General features: G+C 38.1%; 1 protein-coding gene across 2 annotated transcripts in view; it reads left to right on the top strand.

Annotated features, from left to right (window-relative positions):
* Nucleotides 1–11,093, top strand: part of FBXO38 (F-box protein 38) — a 123,461-nt gene extending 112,368 nt beyond the window's left edge. For both annotated transcript variants that reach the window (XM_074212360.1, XM_074212361.1), the window contains 5 exons: nucleotides 3,627–3,793; nucleotides 5,788–5,933; nucleotides 8,263–8,366; nucleotides 8,923–9,036; nucleotides 10,141–11,093. In XM_074212360.1, the coding sequence (XP_074068461.1) occupies nucleotides 3,627–3,793; nucleotides 5,788–5,933; nucleotides 8,263–8,366; nucleotides 8,923–9,036; nucleotides 10,141–10,319 (710 nt within the window). In that variant the 3' untranslated portion in view covers nucleotides 10,320–11,093. The remainder of the gene's footprint in view (nucleotides 1–3,626; nucleotides 3,794–5,787; nucleotides 5,934–8,262; nucleotides 8,367–8,922; nucleotides 9,037–10,140) is intronic.
* Nucleotides 11,094–22,251: the final 11,158 nt, after the last annotated feature.

Below are 22,251 nucleotides of genomic sequence, written 5' to 3' on the forward strand. Positions count from 1 at the left end.
CTTTGGAAATGGGAAAACCAGGATTTAGATACTGTCTCTCTCATATATTGACCATGTGAGTCTACACAAGTTGCTTAACCTTTCAGTTCCTAAATAAGTCAATTTCTATAATTGCATAATAGAAGGGACTCCCTAACTGATTAAATCATAGGCTCTGACCTCCCAGAAGTGTGCAAAGAATTGGGCTTAGATATTTAAGCTATTACCAAATTATGGGTAACTAAGGCAAATATTTAAAGGGCTGATGTGAGAAAGGAGCTTTGAACTTGTTCTGCTTGGTACAAGAGAGAACAAAGAGCAATATAAAGGAGTAAGAAAAGTTGGGGGATTGCATTTAGACAGATATCAGATCAATATGGTGAACTTCCCAACCATTAGAACTATACTAAAGCAAAATGAGATAGAAGATTTGGGTGAAATTTTTTTTAACACTGTTGAGACAATTCTTCAGATAGGAATAGATGACCACAGAATTCTCTTTCAAATTTGAAGATTCTGTTTCTCTTCCCAAACACTTTTTAATCTAATCTGTTTGAACAGAGTGACAAAAAGGGTTACATAATGTACTTAGGGAAATTGTAATACTAGCCCTGCCTTGAATTTTAGACCTTTGATAAATATATTAGATTCCTTTTAACACAATGAGATATTATCAGTTCCCTTTGAGGATTGGCTGGGGTAGTAACATCTCCTCTTTCTCAAAGGTGCCTTATGTAGGATTGCAGCTTTTGGTGGTTCCTTAGCTTTTTGCCCTTCTTCAAAAAAGGGATAATTTGCACCAAGAGTTTGCTTCAAATTTGCACCAAGAGTTTTTATTGTTCTCTCTTGATCTCTTGGTCCAGTTCTTTTGGGAATGGGGAAAAAAAAACTATAGGTTCCATGTAGAACAAAAATGTGGTCTTAGGCAAAGAAGTTATATGAGATGGATGTCTTCTCACTCTTGCCTACCTCCACCCTTTGGAGAATATGCTTCCTGACTATTCTGTCTTCCCCAGCTATGCTCTTAAATTTCTTTGTGTCTTCCTGCCTAGTTCCTTGGATTCAATTACTGTATTTCCCCATGTATAAGAAGCACCTTAATTTGGGGACCTGAAATTTGGAAAAAAAAATGTATTACCTACAATTATTGAACTCAAGTTTTATTCATCATAAAATTCATGCAACTCCTTATCACTGTCAAAACTCCCATCCATTAGCTTGTCCTCATCTGTGTTTTATGATGAATCACTGTCTTAGGAGAGGCTCTGATTACTCTCCTGCCTGTGCTCTGGTCTGTGGTTGACCACAAGCACTCTCTGGGCAAGTCTGATGCATGGATACATGCTTAGTCCATTCTGTTTAATGAACCTGAAGCACCAGTTGTGTCCTCCTCTGAAATCAGTCACTTCTATTTCATCAGTAATTCTTGCCTCATGCTGAACCATCTTTGTGGACATAGGAATTCTAATGGCCCTTTGCTCTCCATCTATCTCTTCAATTCTTTCTCTAAATTAGGCCATTGACTAACTTGCCTCTCATGTTCTTATGCTGTGGTGTTTTCAGGTTTCTTTTTTTGTTTTTAGGTTTTTTTTTTTTTGTAAGGCAATGGGGTTAAGTGGCTTGCCCAAGGCCACACAGCTAGGTAATTATTAAGGGTCTGAGGCTGGATTTGAACTCAGATACTCCTGACTCCAGGGCCGGTGCTCTATCCACTGTGCCACATAGCTGCCCTGCTGTGGTGTTTTCAATAGTTTCTTCTTCCCATAGCCAGTCTCAGTTGAAGGAGGACCAACTTAGGTTCAGCAGCACGATTTCCCTTTGTTTTGCAAATTGGATCACTTTGAACTTGAATTCAGCTCTGTATGAAAATCTTTTCTGAGCCACTTTTGGGCAGAATGAGACAAAATGTAATCTTAATATACCAGTAATAAATGTAGAACAATGTGTGCAAAGACAACAGCAAAAAAGTGGGAAATACAAGTAAAAAATCTAGAACCATTCTATAAGATGGTCTCAGTTTTTAGACCCCAAATTTTTAGAAAAACGATGTGTCTTATATGTGAGGAAATACAGTACTCCAAGAACTCAAGACTATTCAGCATTAACATTTTGTTTATGCTCTTGTTTCACAATTGGTGAATAGCCTATCTTCCCCAAAAGAGTTCTTTCCCATGGGCCTTGTACATTGGCTCCTGATAACTAATGTTAATCATTCTATGCAGTAGTATTATTATTTCATGCCAAGTAAATCTAGTTCAGGTCAGGAGGAATCTGTAGTTTGTAGAACAAGTGGCAAGGTGCTGTTTATCTCATACAACTTTCCACTCAACTCAGCATTCTTTTAAGATAGTGGTAGTATACTAGTTTTGCCTTTCTTGTTCTGTTAACATGTAATTTCTTTTGGCCTGGACAAAACCAGTAGTTCTTGCCCGTGAAATTTTATAGATTAAGACTTTCAGGGTGTAGCTGGGTGGCTCAGTGGATGGAACACTGGCCCTGGAGTCAGGAGGACCTGAGTTCAAATTCAGCCTCAGACACTTAATAATTACCTAGCTGTGTGACCTTGGGCAAGTCAGTTAACCCTACTGTCTTGCAAAAAAATCCAAAAAAAAATACTTTGAGTACTAATATTTTCATTCATTCATTCAGCAAACACTGATTGAGCATGAATTATGTGAGACCTGTGTTAAATGCTGAATTTACTTGAACCTGTGGGAAAAGTTGGACAATGAATTGAGAGTTCTGCCAGGACTTACTTTTTAAAAAACTAAACTACATAGTGATTTTCCCTGTCAGTGGAGTCCTTCTGGCAGAGACTGATTAGCTATTTAGAATGTTGTTGAAGAGATTCCTGTTCAGATTGATCTTGACAGCTTCTGAGATTCCTTCCAGCTCTGAGGCTCACTGGCTTAAGGGATTCTCATGGTTTTCTCAGCACCTCTGGGACTGTGGTTGACCTTCCCTCCCCCCACCCCTGCCTGATCTAAAGTTCTGACATCCCTTTTTGAGGTCTAGCCTGTCTTGATTTCTGTTTCATTGTTATATCATTTCTATATCATTGGTATATGTCAGTTAAGTTTTTGTTCAGTTTTTTGGACTATGTGATTGGTCTAAAGAGGTAATTTGGTAAGATGGAAAAGACTGGTGAACCCTGGAGTCAAAAAAACCTATGCTCTGACCCTAACTCTGTGACAAGTTTTATGACTTTTGGTAAGTCATCTCATTTAGCCTTAGGCCCCCTATCTCATCTCACAATGTTGTGAGATTAAGTTGAGAGGATAAACTATTTTACAATCTTAAAATATTTCACACATAAGCGTGATAATTGGGGATCATAGAAATGGAGCTGGAAGGAACCATAGTGGCCATCTAGTCAGTCATGTTACAAATGAGGCAACTGAAGCCCTGGCACTAAGTGATTTACCTTAGGGTATATAAGACATATAAGGTTAAAAGGTAATGTAAGTAGCAGAGCCTACATTTGAGCCCATGTTCTCTGGCTCCAAATTCAGCCTACTTTCTACTGCAACATACTGCCTTTGAATTCTATTTCAACTTAGTCTAGAAAGATTGTGTAAGAATAAGCCATGTTTCTCTTACTATGGTCTTATCACTGGGACTTTAGATCTTCTATGTTTTCTTTTTAGCTACAAGATGTCGAGTCCTGAAGCACTTGAAAGTTGAAAATGCACCAATTGTGAATAGATTTGACTATGCTCAGTGCAAGAAACTGAACATGGATCAGGTACTAGATCAAATCCTAAGGATGCCTGCAGAGAGAAATCGGATCATATACCTCCGCCCAATGCAGCAGGTAGAGTTAACTCCTATATATTCACTTTTTATATCTTTGTATTTACACCACTTAAGAATAAACCCTACAGGTTTCTTCTTCATCAAAACTACATAGTGAATTTTTTCTCAAGTTCAACCAGGCAGATGAAGATTGGCTTTGTTGCTCACCCTCTTTCCCTGTCAATAGCCTATAACAATGATCTAACTTGTCTCTCTTTCTTCATTTTCTTTCTTCTAATTTATCTTGTACTTTTTCCAAATGGTATTTTGGTTACTCAAGAGAGGAAAAAGAGAGAGTATGTATGTGGGCACATCACTTCACTGCTCAGAGGCTTTCTAAAGGATCCCTTTTGGTTTAGAATTAGAACTGGAATGGGTCTTAGAGGCCTTTTAGTCCTTTCATTTTTCAGATGAGGACACCAGGCCCCAAAAAGATTATGTGGCTTTCCCAAGTCATATTATAGTAAGTGGTAGAGGTCAGATCGGCACACAGGGACTAAAATCAAGGGTCCTTCAGTATCTGGCTTTAACCTGTCTTGTCTCCTACTCCTCACCTTTCTACATCCTAGCAAATGAAGTGAAGTACTTCCATCCTTGCACCCATTTCATAAATTTCCCATCTCTGTATCTTTACTCATACTCTGCCTTCTGCCTATAATGCCTTCTTCATCTATTACCCCATGACATGGGTAATTAGCTCTGCTTTAGATCAGTCATATTGCATTTTGATCACTTCACCCTCATACATTGCCTTTTAAATCTTAATCTGTAGACTTTGTACCCATCCTTCAAGTCCAGCTCAACTGCTACCTCTTCCAGAAAGTGTTTCCCTGCCCCCCCATTTGAAAGTGATTTCTCCATCTCATAGCACCTTTTACTTCTCTTATACTTTTTTCATACTTCAATGGATCTGTGATTTCATTGATGCAGGTATTACCTCCCATGGTGCAAATTACAGTCCACCCATGCCTTCTCATCTTATTCAGCTCTTACCCATGCCATCCCTCCATAAATTTCCTACCTGCAACATATTGGGGACTTCCCCTAAATTTCTTGACATTTTGTGGATACTCATAGAGCATGTGGGCTGTCTATCTTTTATCCCTCATTCTTACCATGTCTAGCCCACCTCCTTTTCCAGTCCTTTATCTCTCAACTGATGATGACCTTTATGCTGCCTCTGCACAATTCTTTTGGTAATCTGATGCAACCTATTCATGCTTGTCACATATTTTAGCATATTTGAGAATATGAGATATATAGTCTCCATATTATATTTTGTAGCTTCTTAAAGACTGAGACTGTCTTTCATTTTCTTTTTTTTAAATTCCCTATCCCTTAAGCCAATGTATTTACACATAGTAGGTCCATAATAAAGAACTATTTATTTGAATGACAGTGAATAATAGACATTGATTTTTTAGAAACATTTTGTGTCAAATACTGTGCTTGTTATTAAGGGGGAAATAAATTAAAGACATGATCTCTGCCTCTAACAAGCTTACAATCTAAAGGTAAAAGTATAGGTGTCATAGAATTTAGGACTGGAAGAGACCTTAGTGGTAGTCGACAATCCTATAATTTTATAGATTAACATATTGAGTGAGGCTCAAAGAGATGCCCTTTGCATCAGATCCTAAGGGTAACTAAGTGGTAGAACTGAGATTCTAACCAACTCTTCTAGTCCAGGGCTCTTTTCACTATATCGTGTTACCTCCTAATAAGAGCCTGAAATTCTCTAGCTGAACAAAGTGCCTTTCTCACAGCAACTCTATGAAGTACAGATGGTAAGTGATAACATTCCCACTTTTTAGCTGAGTTAGCTATAAAGCTCAAAGGAAGCAGGTGGTATTTTAAACCCATACAGCTAGTTAACTGACAGTGCCCAGGCTATAACCCAAGAGCTGTCCTGTATTCACAACCCATCTCTGAGGGGTAGTTCTGCTGTTCCTTTGGCTCTCCTTTCCTGACCCATCTTGGCTCTGAGCCTTCCATCTGTGTCCTTCCCCTTAGGTCGACACACTGACTTTGGAACAGAAGATATTCAGCGGCCCTTATCCCTATCACATCTGTATCATTCACGAATTCAGTAACCCTCCCAATGTGCGGAACAAAGTTCGCATTCGCAGTTGGATGGACACAATAGCAAACATCAATCAGTAAGTATCCATCTGCAGAGAGGCCTAGAGAGGCCCGAAGATCTTCCTACTTTTGAGAAGCAGTGCTCCCAGGTTATTCTCAGGTGCTGAGTCTGCCATAGTTCATTAAGTTAGTCCAGTTAGGTTCAAGATCCTCAGTAGTCATTTAATCTATCCCCTGATTTAACAAACCTGTGAAAACTGAGGTTCAGAAAGGGTTGCTCAGAGCTGCACAAAGTAGTTAGTGTCAAAGCCAGAATTTAAACTTAAATCCTATGACTCCAAAGCCAACCTTCTTTTCCCAGAATCACTCTGTCTCTGTGTTTCTGGAGGATCACAATCACCTGAAGCCTCTTAAGATAAGTGAGAGGGAATTATTTTTTTCAACTTTGAATGAAAAGTAATGAAACCTGCAGGCAACCATCTTAGTTTCATAGCTGTCACTGAACCAGTCATAAGCTAGATTCAGTCTGTACCTAAGGAATTCTATCCTGCTTTCCTTCTTTCTTGAATTAATAATTCACATTTCTGTAGTACTTGTAAGATTCACAAAACACTTTCCTTACAACTCTGTGGGGTAGGTTTTTTGGGTGTTATTATCCCCATCACTCCTAGCTAATAAGTATTAGTGCCAGGACTTGGACTAGGTCTTTTGACTAGAAAATCAATTCTTTTTCCATGATATACCATATTGCCTCTTGAATTCTGCCTATATCTAACTACTGCTTGAAGGCCATAACCACATTCTTAAGATCATAGGATGTTAGGATTAAGAGGGACCTTATAGATAGATCATCTAATCCATGAAACAGGCCTTAGCCTAGAGAGGTTGAGTGATGTGATTGAGCCCTCACCCTTTGCCATGTGACCACAGATCTTCACTACCACTTTGTTTCACCCTGCAATTTAGGGCCCAGTCTTCTTTCACATTTCACTCCAGATTGAGATTTTTAAAAGAGGTGTTTACATTTAGGAAAAGAATAATTTGCAGTTATGTGAGAAGTAAACAGTAGCAACTGAATTATGCTAAGCTTCTTAATTTAAACTCGTTTCCCACCCCTATCCCCATTAGGAATTCAAATGTGACCCTTCTGGGCCTGTGACTTCCACCATGTTTAAATCAAGAACCACCATAAGTAAGAGTATGCTCAAGCTGGCTCTAACAAACTGATTGTTTTCAGCTTGAGTATTTACACTAGAAATCAGTAAGCACTAGCACTTCATTACAAATCAGCATTAATCTAGTTTTTGTATTATCTAGATCTGAGAAAGCATTCCTAATATAGTTTAAGCATAAAAGTGTGTGTGTGTATATAATTTTTTATTCTTAATATTAAAATGTTTACCAGTATACCACATTTATTGCTCTATGAACATTGCTTGAGCTCAGCAGAAGGCTAAGAGAATAAAGTTGTTACCAGGCTACAAGTCTAATGTCTTAAAGCTTTAACAACAACAACAACAACAACAACTAGTATTTATATAGTGCTTTAAAGTTTGCCAAATGCATTATATCTGTTTTCTTATTTTAGCTTCACAATACCCTGGACCAGAAACCAAAAACTCACTCACTCTGATCCCAGACTCAGGATGGAATATTTTTCCCAGGACAGGATCATAATCTCTAAATTGTCTGCAGCTTTTGGGCTACAGTAAATACCATGTTCCTCAGCTAATCAGCAGGAAGTATTGGTACCTGTATGACCCTGATGCTCCTAACCTGTGCTCAGTACCTCAGGCTAAGGAAGGGCCTCACACCATGACCACCATATATAATTCCTTCCAAAATAGCTCTTACTCTTCAGGAGAATCTTTATCTTTGAAAATATAAGCTAACTTTTCTGAATACTTCACTTTATCTTTATCAATAAATGCATAGAGAAATGAGCTCATTTAGATGGGAAACCCTTAACATTGTAATGTTATTCTTAAAAACACCCAGGATATGGAGTGAGCCATTTCCTTGCTAATTTCTCTTCTTCTTAACCCTTAATAACAGCTCCTATTTCTAATGTGCTTTAAGGCCTATAAAGCACTTTCCTTTAATACATCAATACCTTCACTTAAAAAAAGGTAGAAACTGATTTTCTGAGAAGTGAAGTGATTTGGCCAAGATTATATTAGTGTATGGGAGATTCAGGATTTGAACTCAAGTCTCCCAACTTAAAATGTATCAGTCTCTTCACTTTATAACATTTTGAATGTTCTTGGTGTGTGTGTGTGTGTGTGTGTGTGTGTGTGTGTGTGTAAATAGGTACAATAGAATCAACCTTCAATTATAGGCAATATTTTGTCCCCTGAAATATTCTTATTTCTGTATTTTATATTGTGTTTTCCCCTTTGCCTGCAGAGAACTTATTAAGTATGAGTTTTTTCCTGAAGCCACACGAAGTGAAGGAGACCTGAAGAAGTACACCAAGTACCCTTGGGGAAGAGAGATTTATACTTTAGAAGGTGAGCGTGAAGTGATGGTGACTGAAGAGTTGTTTCCATATGCTAAGACTGTGCAAGCATAAATGCTTGTTTGGGATTACATGGGCCTTATGCTAACGATTAAAGTAAGCTTAGCAAAAAAATCAGAAATTTAGGTTGATTCCATATCCCTATCAATTGCAGTACATGAGGAATGATGTTGGTCTGCTTATGTAGTACTTTGGTATATTTTTAAAAGTTTAAGAATTGGAAAAAAGTGAGAATGCTAGAATCAGGAAGATATTGTAGAATATAGAATGTTAAGACCTAGAAAAGACCTTAGAGGACATTCAAATGCACTCATTTTATAAGAGAAGAAACTAAGATGTAGGGGAAAAAAATAATCATATACTTAACCTATTTCATGAATAGGAGCAGAACCCTTATCTCCTGGATATCAAGCTCAGTGATCCCATCTTTCAACTACAGTGCTTCTTAGTTGGCAGGTTAGGAGGGAGAACACCTCAAATTCTCTTTAACTGATATTCTTGTTATTGACTACAGAAAAATTGATCTCCAGGATGTATCCTTGTTTCAGGTGTTGTGGACGGAGCCCCATATTCCATGATTACAGACTTTCCATGGCTGAGGTCACTACGGACAGCAGAGCCTAATAGCTATGCAAGATATGACTTTGAAGACGATGAAAGAAGTAATTACTGCTTGCTGTACTCTCTGGTTTTGTTGTACTTGATTTCTTAGAGACCTCTGATATTTTAATTGAATGTTCTTCAGGAATGTAACCTTTTGAAATTTTCTCAGATATTGAAGGTTTTTCCTCCTCACTTTCAAAAATAATTGCTTGGTCCAGGGGGCAGAATTGAGAGCTGTAGGAAAAAAAAATCAAGGAAGAGATTTTGGTTCACTACAGAGGGATCTTCCTAACCCACAAGGCATCCAAAAATGGAATAGATGACTTCAGAAAGTAGTGGGTTCTATACCTCTGAAGGGCTCCTTGTGGAGAGGATTTCTATTCAAGTAGGGCTTGAATTTTGAACCTTTCATCATTTTTAGTTAATTCTAAAGTGTTGTGATTTTGATTTCTTCAACTAAGTTTTTTGCCTAGAATGTCATATTAACTGTTGTGAAAAGGTAAAATAGATATGTGTCATATTTGCTTATACTAATTTTAACATTTTCCTTGAAATTTGTTCTTAAAGAGAAATTGGTTTCATTAAATTCATTCAAGTTACAAGAAGTTTATGGATAATACTGATAAACTTGAGTTGAATCAAATATCTTTTGATTGGATAGACTGTTTTGTTGGATATTTTCTTAATATGAACTTTCATATCCAGACAAGTCATAATAAATATCCCTTGAAGAGAAGTTAGTCTGAGACTCAGAATTCTAGACTCAGATCTAGAAGGGACTTTAGAGGTCAGTCATCTAGTCCAGGCCCCCTCAATTTTTTAACTTACAAAGCTAAGACCCAAATAAATGATGAGACTTTGCAAATGCAGCTTGCAAATAGCAAAGCAAGGAAGCAAGCTCAGGGAGTACTTGAGTCTTCTAATTCTAAATACATTTCTCTTGACCATGTAATGTTGCTTGCTATTTCATAGAACCAGTTAATGATGTTATCTGAGACATACTGATCTTGAGATTTGTTTGTTTAATCCTTTGCTGTTATTTTCAACAAAGTGTTATGTTTATGTAATAAGGTTGCTTCCAAAAAGCCATATGCAGAAATCAGATACTGGGTCTTAAATTCATCCCAATAATCATGTCACTCTCCCCCTTCTCTCTCTTCTAGCTACCATTTATGCTCCCCGGAGGAAAGGACAGCTGTCTGCTGACATTTGTATGGAAACAATAGGGGAGGAAATCTCAGAGTTGCGTCAGATGAAGAAGGGAGTTTTTCAGCGAGTGGTTGCCATTTTCATCCACTATTGTGATGTCAATGGAGAGCCAGTAGAGGATGACTACATATGATTGGGTTGAGTGTGCCCCACCAGCCACTGGTCACTCCCATTTTCCAGCTATTCCTCTGGCAGAAAACAGGAGGATGTGTTGGGCTGCCTTAGTGCACTGCAATGTCTCAGGGCCAGGTCCTCAAAGGGGGTGGGGGATCCTGGCTTGATTTGGTGTAGAGTATCTAGTAAATGTATAAGGAACATTAACAGTGTGTACAAAGATTTGTACATAGCGGAAATATGGGGGGGAGCTTCTTGGAGCTCAGACTTTATAACATATGTTTATACAATTTAATTTAAAAATTCATTTAAATGAAGGCAGGTAATACAGAAGAGTTGACACAGTTGTTTGGTTTTTCCTTGGCTCTTTCAGTTCCTAAGTGTCTCTTCATTTGCCAAGCCAAGACCTCAGTTGCTACATTCAGAAAAATCATTGGCGTCTCCTTTAATCTGTGCCTTTTTCTTCCTGAGCGAGTCTGTTTGAGTAAATCTGTTGAGCCGTTTGTGTGTCTCGAGTGCATTTAAAAAAAAAATCTGAGTGCTGTAGCATAGGAGAACACGATTGGAGAGGGTGGAATAAGATTTTCTGTACAAGACTGTACTTTCTATTTTTTTTAAAAGCATTACAGTTTCCACATTTCTTAAAATCAAGTAAATAAAAAAGGCTTATGGACTGAAATTCCCTGAGTTTGAAAACCTGAATTCCAAAGCATTTTCTAGTTATTTATTTCCACATTCGATTGTGTATTTGTTTTATCTTGGAATATGAAAATAAAAATTTATTACAAACTGGGATTTTTGTTTAATTTGGGATTTTTGATTTTTGCCTTGAACCCAGAACATTGTTTCCAGAGAGCAACAGATGACATTACATGGAGACAGAATGACGGAATGAAGACTGAGATGATTTCTGAACTTTTGTTTAGTTGGATATTTAAACTTCCTGTAAAACTAGGGGAAGGGGAAAGTAAATGTTTTTATCATCAGGTTTGTGGCATCCCCCAGTAAATCAGTTAACGTAACTGGATATATTTATTCTGGAAAAGAGAAGATTTAGGCCAAGACATGTTCGCCATCTTCACATTAATTGAGTGACCTCCCAGTGAAATAAGAATCAGGACTTGCATGGCTGGATTCCAGAGACCAGAATGAGTTGTAATGGGTAGAAGATACAGAGACACATTTTGTCACATTCTAAGAAAACCACTTCTTAACAGGTAGAGCTCTTTCAAAGTGGAAGTGGCTGCCTCAGGAGACAAGGGGCTTTCTGGTCACTGTAAGACTTTGAGTAGAAGCAAGAGGGTCACTTATTGGGGCTGCTATAGAAGGAATTACTCAACAGGTTTAGGATTTGGTTTTTTTCAGGTTTAGGTTTGATGAGATGGCTACTGAGGTGTGGCCATGGTGGATTTATTCTAACAAAATTTCACTTTTTCCATTTCAATTGTTGGCGAATACTTTTTTCCATAGCAGCCTTATAGTAGAGTGTGAATGTTGATATTGCCATCTCATAGATGGGGGAAACATATTCAGAAAATTCAAGTGACCTTCCCAAGACCACTCCTGCCAGTGGCAGCCAGGACTGAATATAAAATGCTCTGCTACCAAGACAGTGCTTTTCCCACCACACCAAATACTACCTCCCTCTACAGTTATTTAGAATTATAGGATTTAAAACTCAAAAGGATTCAGACATCATCTAATCCAAACTCATTTTACAGGTGAGGAAAATAAGCCTAGGGTGGAAGTCATTTACTTATACAGAAAGTTCTTAATGTCTGTCAACCTCATGTGTAAAGGGACAAAGAATAACAAAAGCCTGAGCTATCATTTTTTTCATGAGCATGCAAGTAAGGGGACTGCAAATTATGCCTATGGGAGAGACAGATGATTAATATCTTCAGATACCTTAAGGACTTTTCTGAGAGATCAAACTAAGAAAAAGAACAAACTGGGAGAAGTGACAAGGAGATAGATTTTGGCTTATTTTAGTAACAATAAAAGGCATTATGCTATGGAAGGAATAGTGTTGAGACTGAAGAGACCTAGCCTTAAGTCTTGGTCCATGTATCAATGGCATAAGTAACTCATTTCTCTGAGCCTCAGTTTCCCTATCTGGAAAATAAGGATGGCTAATACTTGTACCACCCACCTCATAGTGTTGTTTGGAAAGGAATGAGACAGTTCTGTGGGAATTATTAACAAACCTATTAGTGACATTGGGAATAAAAGGTGATAAAAACCTTAGGACAAAGTTTCTACTCCCAAGGATTCAGTCTTCTGGGGAAAATAAGACAAAATTAATATGGTTATGAGCATTCAGGAAGAAGAGTGTTTATGAGAAGACTCAGAGAAAGCTTGAAAGAGGTAACCTTGAATTGAAGTTTTCAAGAGGGCTGAGATTTCAATGGACCTAGGTGCGAAGGTGACTCTTCTAGGCCTAGAGAAGTCAACAAAATCAAAGCCATTGGAAAGCTTTGAAGGGATAGGGGACTGCTTGCAGTTTAGTTTGACTGGAGCACAGAATATGCAGGTGAAACTGAAATAACTCCCATTTCTATAGCTGTTGAAAGTTTGTCAAGTTGGAATGGTCTTATGAGGTAAACAGTACAGGAATGACCTACCTCCTTGGGAGATGGAATGATTTGCCATAGTCACAAAATTAAGTAGGTCAACTGGGCTTAAGTCTTAAGCCTCTGAAACCAGTCAACTTTTTGTGTTAACTTTACAGTCCAGGCCAGCTTGCCCATTGAGTAGGCAGTGCCCCTTTTGAACACTGGAGGGCACTGCTTTCTCATTTTTAAAGACATTGAGCCTCTGGTATTGTCCAGCAATCTCTTCACAAAACTCACAGAAGTTTAGGACATTGAACACAGTATCAAGGAAGGAAGGAATTTCAGTGACAGCCTGGGGCTACCTGATCAAGTTTCATGCTTGAAATCCAGAGGAGGTTCTGGATTCAAATCCTGCTTGTGTTTTAGAATGACAGGAAATCACTGAGCCCTATTATTATACTCTAAAAATAAATAGGGATGATGCCATTCACCTTACAATCAAATGAGAGCGTCAAGGGCTTTGTGAACTCTAAGCCCTAGATAAATAGGAGCATCTAATCTGTGTATTAATGTCTACCCCTAATGTGCTCTATTTAAAAAGGGGGAAAATCCAGAAATGGGAAGTTACTTGCCAAAGATCACACAGCACATCAATATTTTACTTGGAACTAGAACATCTTTTCCCTGTTAAGGTATCTTTCCCCCAGACAATTGTATGTATCACAAATGCAAAAGAATGATATCTTCCCCAGTGACCACCTTCCTTTTCCTCATTTAGAGGGAGTTAGGGAGTGGGCAGAATAATTCAAGGTATAATTCAAGGAATCAAAACTCAGTTTACACAGACTTTCCATGTAAGCTTTATTTTAGAATTATAGACCATGTTTGTCCTCCTGATAGGACATTAAAAGAAAGGAGCAATGACTTTCTTTTCACCAGAAGAGGTGGGCACCAGTTTCAGCTTCTACTAACTGTATGACTTAAAGAGATCTATTTGCCTCATCTGAAAAACAGGTGATCATGATACTCTACACATCTTACAGGCTTGGGAGGAAATTGCATTTTGTAAACTTTAATAAAGCACTGGAGAAATGGGAACGATAACACAGGTTCACCTCTTTTTGGGGGTAGGGAGAACTATCAGAGTTGTGACTTGCTTAAGGGTCACATAGCTAGTAAGTGTGGGAGACTGGATTGGAACTCAGGTCCTCTTGATTCCAGAGCTGAAGCCCTATGCATCCAGTTACTCCAGACACATCTTTTTGTGGTCATAGCATAAAGAGTTTTTATCTAGAATAACAAATGAAGCAGAAATAAGAAATAAACAGAAAATTACACATTCCAATCTTTAAAACCATGTTAGTAAAAGAGCCACAGATCCTGGTCCAGACACAATGTATCTTTCACACTGTCCAGTGTCCAAAAGTACAGTGAGCTTTTTTTTTATGTGGACAATATGAATTCCAGTTTTATCAAATTAACAGATAGACAATTTCTTCTTCCCCCTCCCCCCCTCCCCTAATTCCCAACGCTTAATTTAAATTTGATGGAACAGAATGGATGTGTGAATACCACAACACAAGGAAGACAATGAGGGAAGTGCAAACATCTTAAGTTTTGAGCTAGTGCATGGGCTGTGTGAATACAAATGGGGCTGGTTTGTCATGTCTCCTTAGTCCATACTGTTTACTCCTTCTCTAGAAATAGAAAACCAGGTAAGAAGCCAGCTGGTTCAATTCAGAGAGCTCTAGGATAGTTCTGACCGGGGTTTCTGTTACTGTCCTCAAACTTTGGTCCCTGATGTGTGGGGACTGTTACAACTAGCAGCTCTTGGCACTCATTTAGCACAGACCTCCAGGGAATTCTTCTGTCTATCATGACCACACTGGTTGAGACTAGATCAGTGATGAGACACAGGTTCCAGTTGAGGTACTGCACTGTGCCTTCCAAGCTTGACTTGTCCTTTCCCTCCACTTTCATTGATAAGTCTGATATAACTGCCCTGCTAACCTGCTCTTAAATATTCTAGTGAAATTGCTAGTACCATTATCTTTTACTCAATTCAGTTATTTCTTGTAGTCTTAATGCCAGCTCCTAACAGAATTGTCTGTGAACCTACTAAAACCTTCACCTTGCCAACACTTCACTTCATATGATTCTAAAATAGTATTAGTCACAATGGATTAGAATTGGGGTTAGAGTTACCTTATGTATCATCTGGACTAGCCTCATAGTATAGAGAAGGAAACTGAGACAGCTGGAAAGCCAAGTTCACACAGCTAGTTAGTGTCCCAGCTAGGACAAAACCAGGTATCAGCATAGGTAGGACAAGTCTGGATCCAAAAACAATTTTCTAGTCAGCTTTATAGATATCACATCTATTCCAATCACCCTCTGAAGAATTGGATATTTATGTTGGAGATGGGGGGGGGAATGAGGTTTGCATGTGGTATATCATGAGGAGGGAAAGGGAGACTGCTGTTTACTAATCCATATCTAGACCATTGAGTCTAATCTGGAAAACCGATCCTCAGCACCTTTCAGCATCTGGCCTAGTCTCTTGTTTTCCTTACTTGTCTATGGCAAAAGCAGCTAGCTATTCAGAAGGAAGCAACATCTACACCCAGCCCCTAGCTCTCTTCCTCTGCCATTTTCATCTAATTATTGGCATTACTACTGGCCTTGGATAGCCATGACCTTTCTAAATGACAAGGACTTGGGTTGGCAGCCATAAGCATTTGTCATGAGCAATAGAGCAATTGGCTCTTTCCCACCCACATTGGAATCTTTGCATCACTGTACAATCCAAGATTAAAAAAAAAACACAAGGAAGACCTGTCACGTAGCAATGCAAAATGGACTCATTTTACAGAAATACACTTCTACTAAGTGTAATAATTCCCTAAGTGAAAAAAAGCCAATCTTAACCATGGATTTTTTTTTTTAAAAAAAAGAATAGATCAGGGGCAGCTAGGTGGTGCAGTGGAAAGAGCACTGGCCCTGGAGTCAGTAGTATCTGAGTTCAAATTTAGCCTGAGACACTTAATGATTACCTAGTTGTATGACCTTGGGCAAGTCACTTAACCCCATTGCCTTAAATAAACAAAAAAAGGGGAAAAAAGAAAGTATATAGAAGATACAACAATAAGCTCATGTCCCTGGACCCAAACATTATCTCAGGGCAATATCTTAAGCAGTTCTGGTCCTTGATGGGGAACCTGAAGTAGTGGGATGAAAATCTATGATACCGATTGTTGATGTCATCTCAGTGTAAACATGCCCACACGTGTGTGTGTGTGTGTGTGTGTGTGTGTGTGTGTGCGCGCGCATGGTTGGTTATATGTATTTATTTACCATATTAAAAATTAAAACAGTATTACTCTGAACGGTTTTGACTTCCTGGACCCCCTGAAAGGGTCTCAGAGGCCAGGGGTCGCCAGATCACACTTAGACCACATTATGTCTTAGAGCATATGGTAAATGAGGAATCTGAGATATAGAGAAATCAGGTGACTCATCCAAGGTCAGACATTCCTTGAGGTCTAGCATTAGGGTTGTTTTTACCTTTTTTGTGTGTATTTCCGAGTCTAGTACAGTATACTAGATATGTAATAATAATATGTACTTAATAATTATTTGCCTTTTACCTGACTGACTAGGGAGGTGACATGTCATTCCTCCTAGTCCAGTTCTCCTGCTTCCCATTTGGAAAATCTTTACACTATAGCATGCTTTCTCTCAACATTTAGAGTTCAACCATGTCATTCATTTAACTGGCCAAAGCAGGGGCTCTTTATGTAGGAGGCATTCAGGACCCATAATGCTGGCCTCTTCCCTCTCTATTTTTCTTACCTCCTAATGAGTCTCTATGTATATATTCTTTTATATTTCCAATCTCTCTTTCACCAGCTGCCCAAATAATCTTCCTAAAGGACAATCTGACCTTGCCACTCCCTAATGCATATAAAACAAACTATAAATCCTTTAGCCTGACATTTTCGAGACTGACTTTCCTTTCAGTCTAATTTCATACTACTCCTTTTTCCTCCTATATTCCAGGAAAAACTGAACTAATAATCTTACTCTGATCTTGGTCTACCCTCTCTAGTCTCCATGCATTCTCACAAGCTACCCAGCATGCCTAGATTGCACTCTCTACTCATCTCAATCTCTCAGAAGTTTCTCCCTTCAAGGCTCAACTTAAGTGCTACCTTCTTTATGAACTTTCCCCAGATTCCTCCCCTCCCCAATCTAAAGTTATTCTCTTCAATTTTTTTCTGAAGTCTAGAGTCCCTACTTCATCCTCATTACATTCTGCCCTATTTCATAACTTAGTTTTTATATTACATATATACATGTTAGATTTATTATATATTAGACCTGAAATAAGCAGAATATTAGATTTAAAAGGGACTTCAAGACCATTTGGTTTAGTTGCATCATTTTACAAGGGAGGAAAACAGATCCAGAGAAGTAGAAGTAGACCCAGAAGAAGACTAGAACTGAAATTTCAAGTTCCCTGTTATTTTAAGGAAACATATCATTGTCCATCTTCATAACACTAGTGCTCACCATGAAACTTTGCACAAAAAAGCAACTAATTACTGTCTTAAATGCTACATTGTCTGTTACATGGAACCCTGGTACATGTAGTACAAGGTAGAAACTGCCTCTTTCAATGCTGCTTCTCCAGAGAGAGAGAGATCACCAAAGACTATCCTAAGAAAAATCTATTTGTTTCCTATTACTATGGAAAAAGCAAATTTCTAGGTAAGAGCCTTCCAAACTCTTATCACCTAAAAAATAATTTTATGCTTCAAAAACATATCCATGCATAAGCTCAAAATCAAATCAAGCAATTTCTTTCAGCCCCAAATTCATCTTGAGATATCTCCAAGCTTGAATGGGAAAAAACAAAGGTATAGCTAAAAACTGAAACTACATTGAAAATGGATCAAGAAAAAAATTTAGCAAACACATTTGTCTCAAAGCAAAACAGGGAACTGTGGGAGGTAGTGAACTCCCCATCTTTCTAGGTCTTCCTGTGGAGACTGAATGACAATTCATTGGAGATACCATACTGTGAATTTCTAATAGAGAGAGCCCAAAGGTTCTTTCCAACCTCTGAGATGTTAGGATTCTATCTTTAACACACTTATCTGTAGTTAAGGAAATTAGCCTTAGTTAGCCCTGACATTTATCAAGCTTCATTTATAGAATTTCTGTGAGTTGATGAACTGGAGAATGTTTAAGGAAGTATTATTGGGATGCTAAGATGATTCAAAATATTATTCTCTGAAGATCAGTTGGCTCAAAGGATCATAGTAACCCAAATGGAATTGCTCATCAATTGCTCACAATTCCTTTTTCTCATTCTTTATTTTATTTTAATTTTAAATTTTTACCCCAATTACATGCAAAAGCAAGTTTCAACATTTATTTCCAAAGTCTTGAGATTCAAATTCTCTCCCTTCTTCCCCATTCCATTGGGAAAGCAAGTTACTTGGAGTAGGTTAAAAATTTGTAGCCAAAAAACACATTGCTACAATAGTCATGATGTAAAAGAAAAACATAATCTCCCCACCCCCACAAAGAAAGGAAAAAAGCTCAAGAAAAATAAAGTGAGAAAAAAATGTTTCAGTATGTATTCATATATCATCTGTTCTTTCTTTGGGATGGATAGCATTCTTTAATTATAAGTCCATCAGAGAAATTGCTTCAATATCTTTTTCCCACAGTTGCTATTGCTAGCATCCTATTCCCCCCACTCCAATTTATTTTATTCTCTCTCTCCTTTCTTTCTGTTCCTCCTCAAAAGTGTTTTGTATTTTCCCTCTCCTATTACCTGCACCCCCTCCCCTTTTTTTCTTTTCTCCTCCCCTTTGTCTTCTACTTTTCTTCTAGGGAAAGTTAAATTTCTATACTCAATTGAGTGTGTATGTTATTTCCTGTCTAAACCACTTCTGAGGAAAGTAAAGGCTCACTCACCCCCCCTCACCTTTCCTCTCTTCCACTCTATTGCAAAAATTTTTCCTTGTCTCTTTTAGGTGAAATAACTTACCCCATTCTATCTCTCCTTTCCCTTTCTCCCAGTACATTTCCTTCTCATCCAACAACTTCATCTTTTTAATATATTATATCTTTAGTTTAATTCCCTTCTGGGCCTTATCTATGTATGCTTTTTCTAACTGCCCTTTAATAAATGAAAAGGTTCATAGGAGTTATCAGTATCATCTTCCCATGAAGGAACACAAGCAGTTCAACATCATTAATTTGTCCTTCCTATGCTTTCCTACACTTTCTTTGCTTCACCTGAGACCTGCACTTGAAGTTCAAACTTCCTGTTCAGCTCTGATCATTTTATCAGGAAAATTTTCAAATCCCCTATTTCACTGAATGTTCATCTTTTCCCCTGAAAGAGATTGGTTATGATCCAAGCTCTTTTGCCTTCCAGAATATCATACTACAAGTCCTATGAGTCCTTATTGTAGAGGCTGCTAAATCATGTGTCATCCAGACTGTAGCTCCAAGATATTTGAATTTTCTTTCTGACTGCTTGTAATATTTTCTCCTTGACTTGGGAGTTCTGAAATTTGACTATACCTTTCCTAGCAGTTCACTAGGAGTCAGTTCACTGGGATACAGTTGGGCCACCCTCTGGGCCCTTTCTAACCCTGATGTAACAGACCTCTCCCACAGATCTTCCAAGTTGTCTTGGACTGGAAATTTGTTTCACTCAATCTTTTTGTGGATTCTGCCACTCTAGAATTTGGTTAGTCATTATTTAAAGGTATTTAAAGGTGGTGGTGGTGGTGGTGTGTTTGTAGAAATTCCTTCCTTTACTCTGCCATCTTGGCTCCATTTCCCCCTTTTTCTTATTCTCTTAAAAATGTATGGAAGAGGAGCGGCTAGGTGGCATAGTGGACAGAGCACTGGCCTTGGAGTCAGGAGTACCTGAGTTCAAATCCAGCCTCAGACACTTAATAATTACCTAGCCTAGCTGTGTGGCCTTGGGCAAGCCACTTAACCCTATTGCCCTGAAAAAATGTAAAAAAAAAGTATGGAAGAGATATCCTGGGGAGAGGACTGACTGAGGGGAGAGGAGATTTCATGCTGTCTTCTGTTATCTAGAGAGCTGTAACAGGAAGAGAGATTAGCCTTGTTAGTTTTCTTCAAAGGGCAGAATTAGGATTGATCGGAGGAAGTCAAAGGGAGGCAGATTTGAATAAATATTGAAATTTCCAAACAACCAGAAGTGCCAACAACAGAAATGCACTAACCTGTAAGGTAATGAGCTGTCTCTACTGTAGTTGTCCAAGTAGAGACTGAATGGCCCTATATTGAGAATGGCTTGGAAGGCAGGGATGAGCTTGATGAAAAGCTGGAGGAGATATTCTTTGAAGTCCCTTCTATTGTTGAGATTCTATGATATCCCAATTCACCAGCTAAAGGTAATGTTTATTGTGATGCTGTTTTCCAACAGCCTTACCTTCTTATAGACTCTGTCCTCTGTAGACCTCTGTATGAATGGGGAACTAGAACAATGTGGGAAATGTTTCTTCCATGGAAATGATAGCATAATTGGAAATCTTGCAGCCAGAATGCTTCCCTATGTCTGTCTGTCAACCATGTCTTTGGTTAGAAACAGGATTCCTGGGATTCAGGGTCATTGTGTATGGGTAATTTCTCAAGTTCCTGATGATGCCCACTGAGCAAAACTGTATATCTGAGGAAGGAGAAAAGTGAAGGAAAGAATCAAGCAGCTGTTATATAATTACAGAATCTCAGTATTGGAAAAGCCCTGTAGCTAGAAAACTAGGATTCACAATCTAGTACTCACAAATCCCTCATTAGCTATATGATTTTCACCTCTCTGAACTTCTATTTTTTTTTCCTGTCCCCTATTCCACTTTATTTCTAACAAATTATTTAGTTTTTTTTTTTTTTCATGAACACCTCTGGTGAAGAGAAATCTACTATCTCCTGATGCAGTCCACTTCACTCTTGAATAGCTCTGGGTTGAAAAATGTTTCTCATTTCAAGCCTAAATCATCCTCCCTCTAACTTCCATTCTTTGCTCTTAATTAAACTGTTGACTACCAAATAAAGCAAATCGAAACCCTCTTCTATGTACAAGATCTCCAGATTCTTGAAGATGGAGGTCATGTCTTCCCTAACTATTCTTTTTTTTTTTTTAGAATAAATATCCCTGATCTACTCAAGCAGTCCTCATATGGTATGATCACCACTTCTCTGGATGCTTTGCTAATGCAGACTAAGAATGAATTAGCATTTTTTGGCTGCCAAGTTACATTGCTGATTCATTGACTATCTGGTTAAGCTTCCAAATCTTTTGCATATGAACTATTTATTGTCTAACCATGGCCTTTCCCATCCTGCATTTGTGGAATTAGTTTTTGAATACCAATATAAGATTTTACTCTTGCCCCTCTGACATTTCAGCTTATTAGATTCAGCTCATCATTCTAGACCATAAAGAATCTTTTAAAAATTCTGACCCTAACATTTGTCATGTTAACTATCTTCCCAGTGTTATCATCAACAAATGTATTATCAGTTTAGTCTGCTGAGATTCAGATAAGTTTGCTAAGTGGGTCCTGGAACATGTTGGGGCTAAATGGCTTAGTTTTGAACTGATATGTGTTTTCAGATATGGATGGTTTTGAAGCATGAATTCACTCTTTATTTAAGAACTGAATTTGAAGGACCCTATGTTGAGCTGTAAAGATGGACAACAACAGGGTTCTTACCCTCAGGAATCTTCCAGTATGAGTCTTGACTATTCCTTTTTTAAAGTTATTGATATACATATTAAATAACATAAGACCAAGGTTCCTTGGATTCTCTACTAGCTAAATCCTTCTAGTTAGCATCAATCTATTGACTATTCTTGGGTTCGGGCCATTTAGCTATTTCTCAGTCAATATAATTATTCAATGTCTGATCCATAACTTTGAGATACTTTGTCAAATAGTTTGCTAAATTCTTGGTCAAACACTATCTACATTTCTTCTCCCCCCCCCCCCACATAATCTTAGTCTTGTAAATCAAAAAAGGAAATGGGTTATCCTGAACCTGTTCTTGCTGAAGTCACACTGGCTCTTTATGGACCCTGCTTCCTTTTCTAGACATTCACTAATCATTTCAATCAAAAAGAATATGAATAATTACTAATATGTTCTAACATAGTGCAAGGAATTGAAGTCAAGCTCTTTGAGCTTCTTTCAAACCAGTTTTAAGGTTCTATTCTATTTTCTCTCAAAATCAGGACAACATTGGTCTTCCAGAACTGCCATATTTCTCTTGTTCTCTGTGATCTTTCAAATATCACTAAAAGTAGCTCAGCAATTATATATACCAGATTTTTGTTTGTTT

Source organism: Macrotis lagotis, chromosome 1 (assembly GCF_037893015.1).
Source record: "Macrotis lagotis isolate mMagLag1 chromosome 1, bilby.v1.9.chrom.fasta, whole genome shotgun sequence".
NCBI classification, from domain to species: Eukaryota; Metazoa; Chordata; class Mammalia; order Peramelemorphia; family Peramelidae; genus Macrotis; species Macrotis lagotis.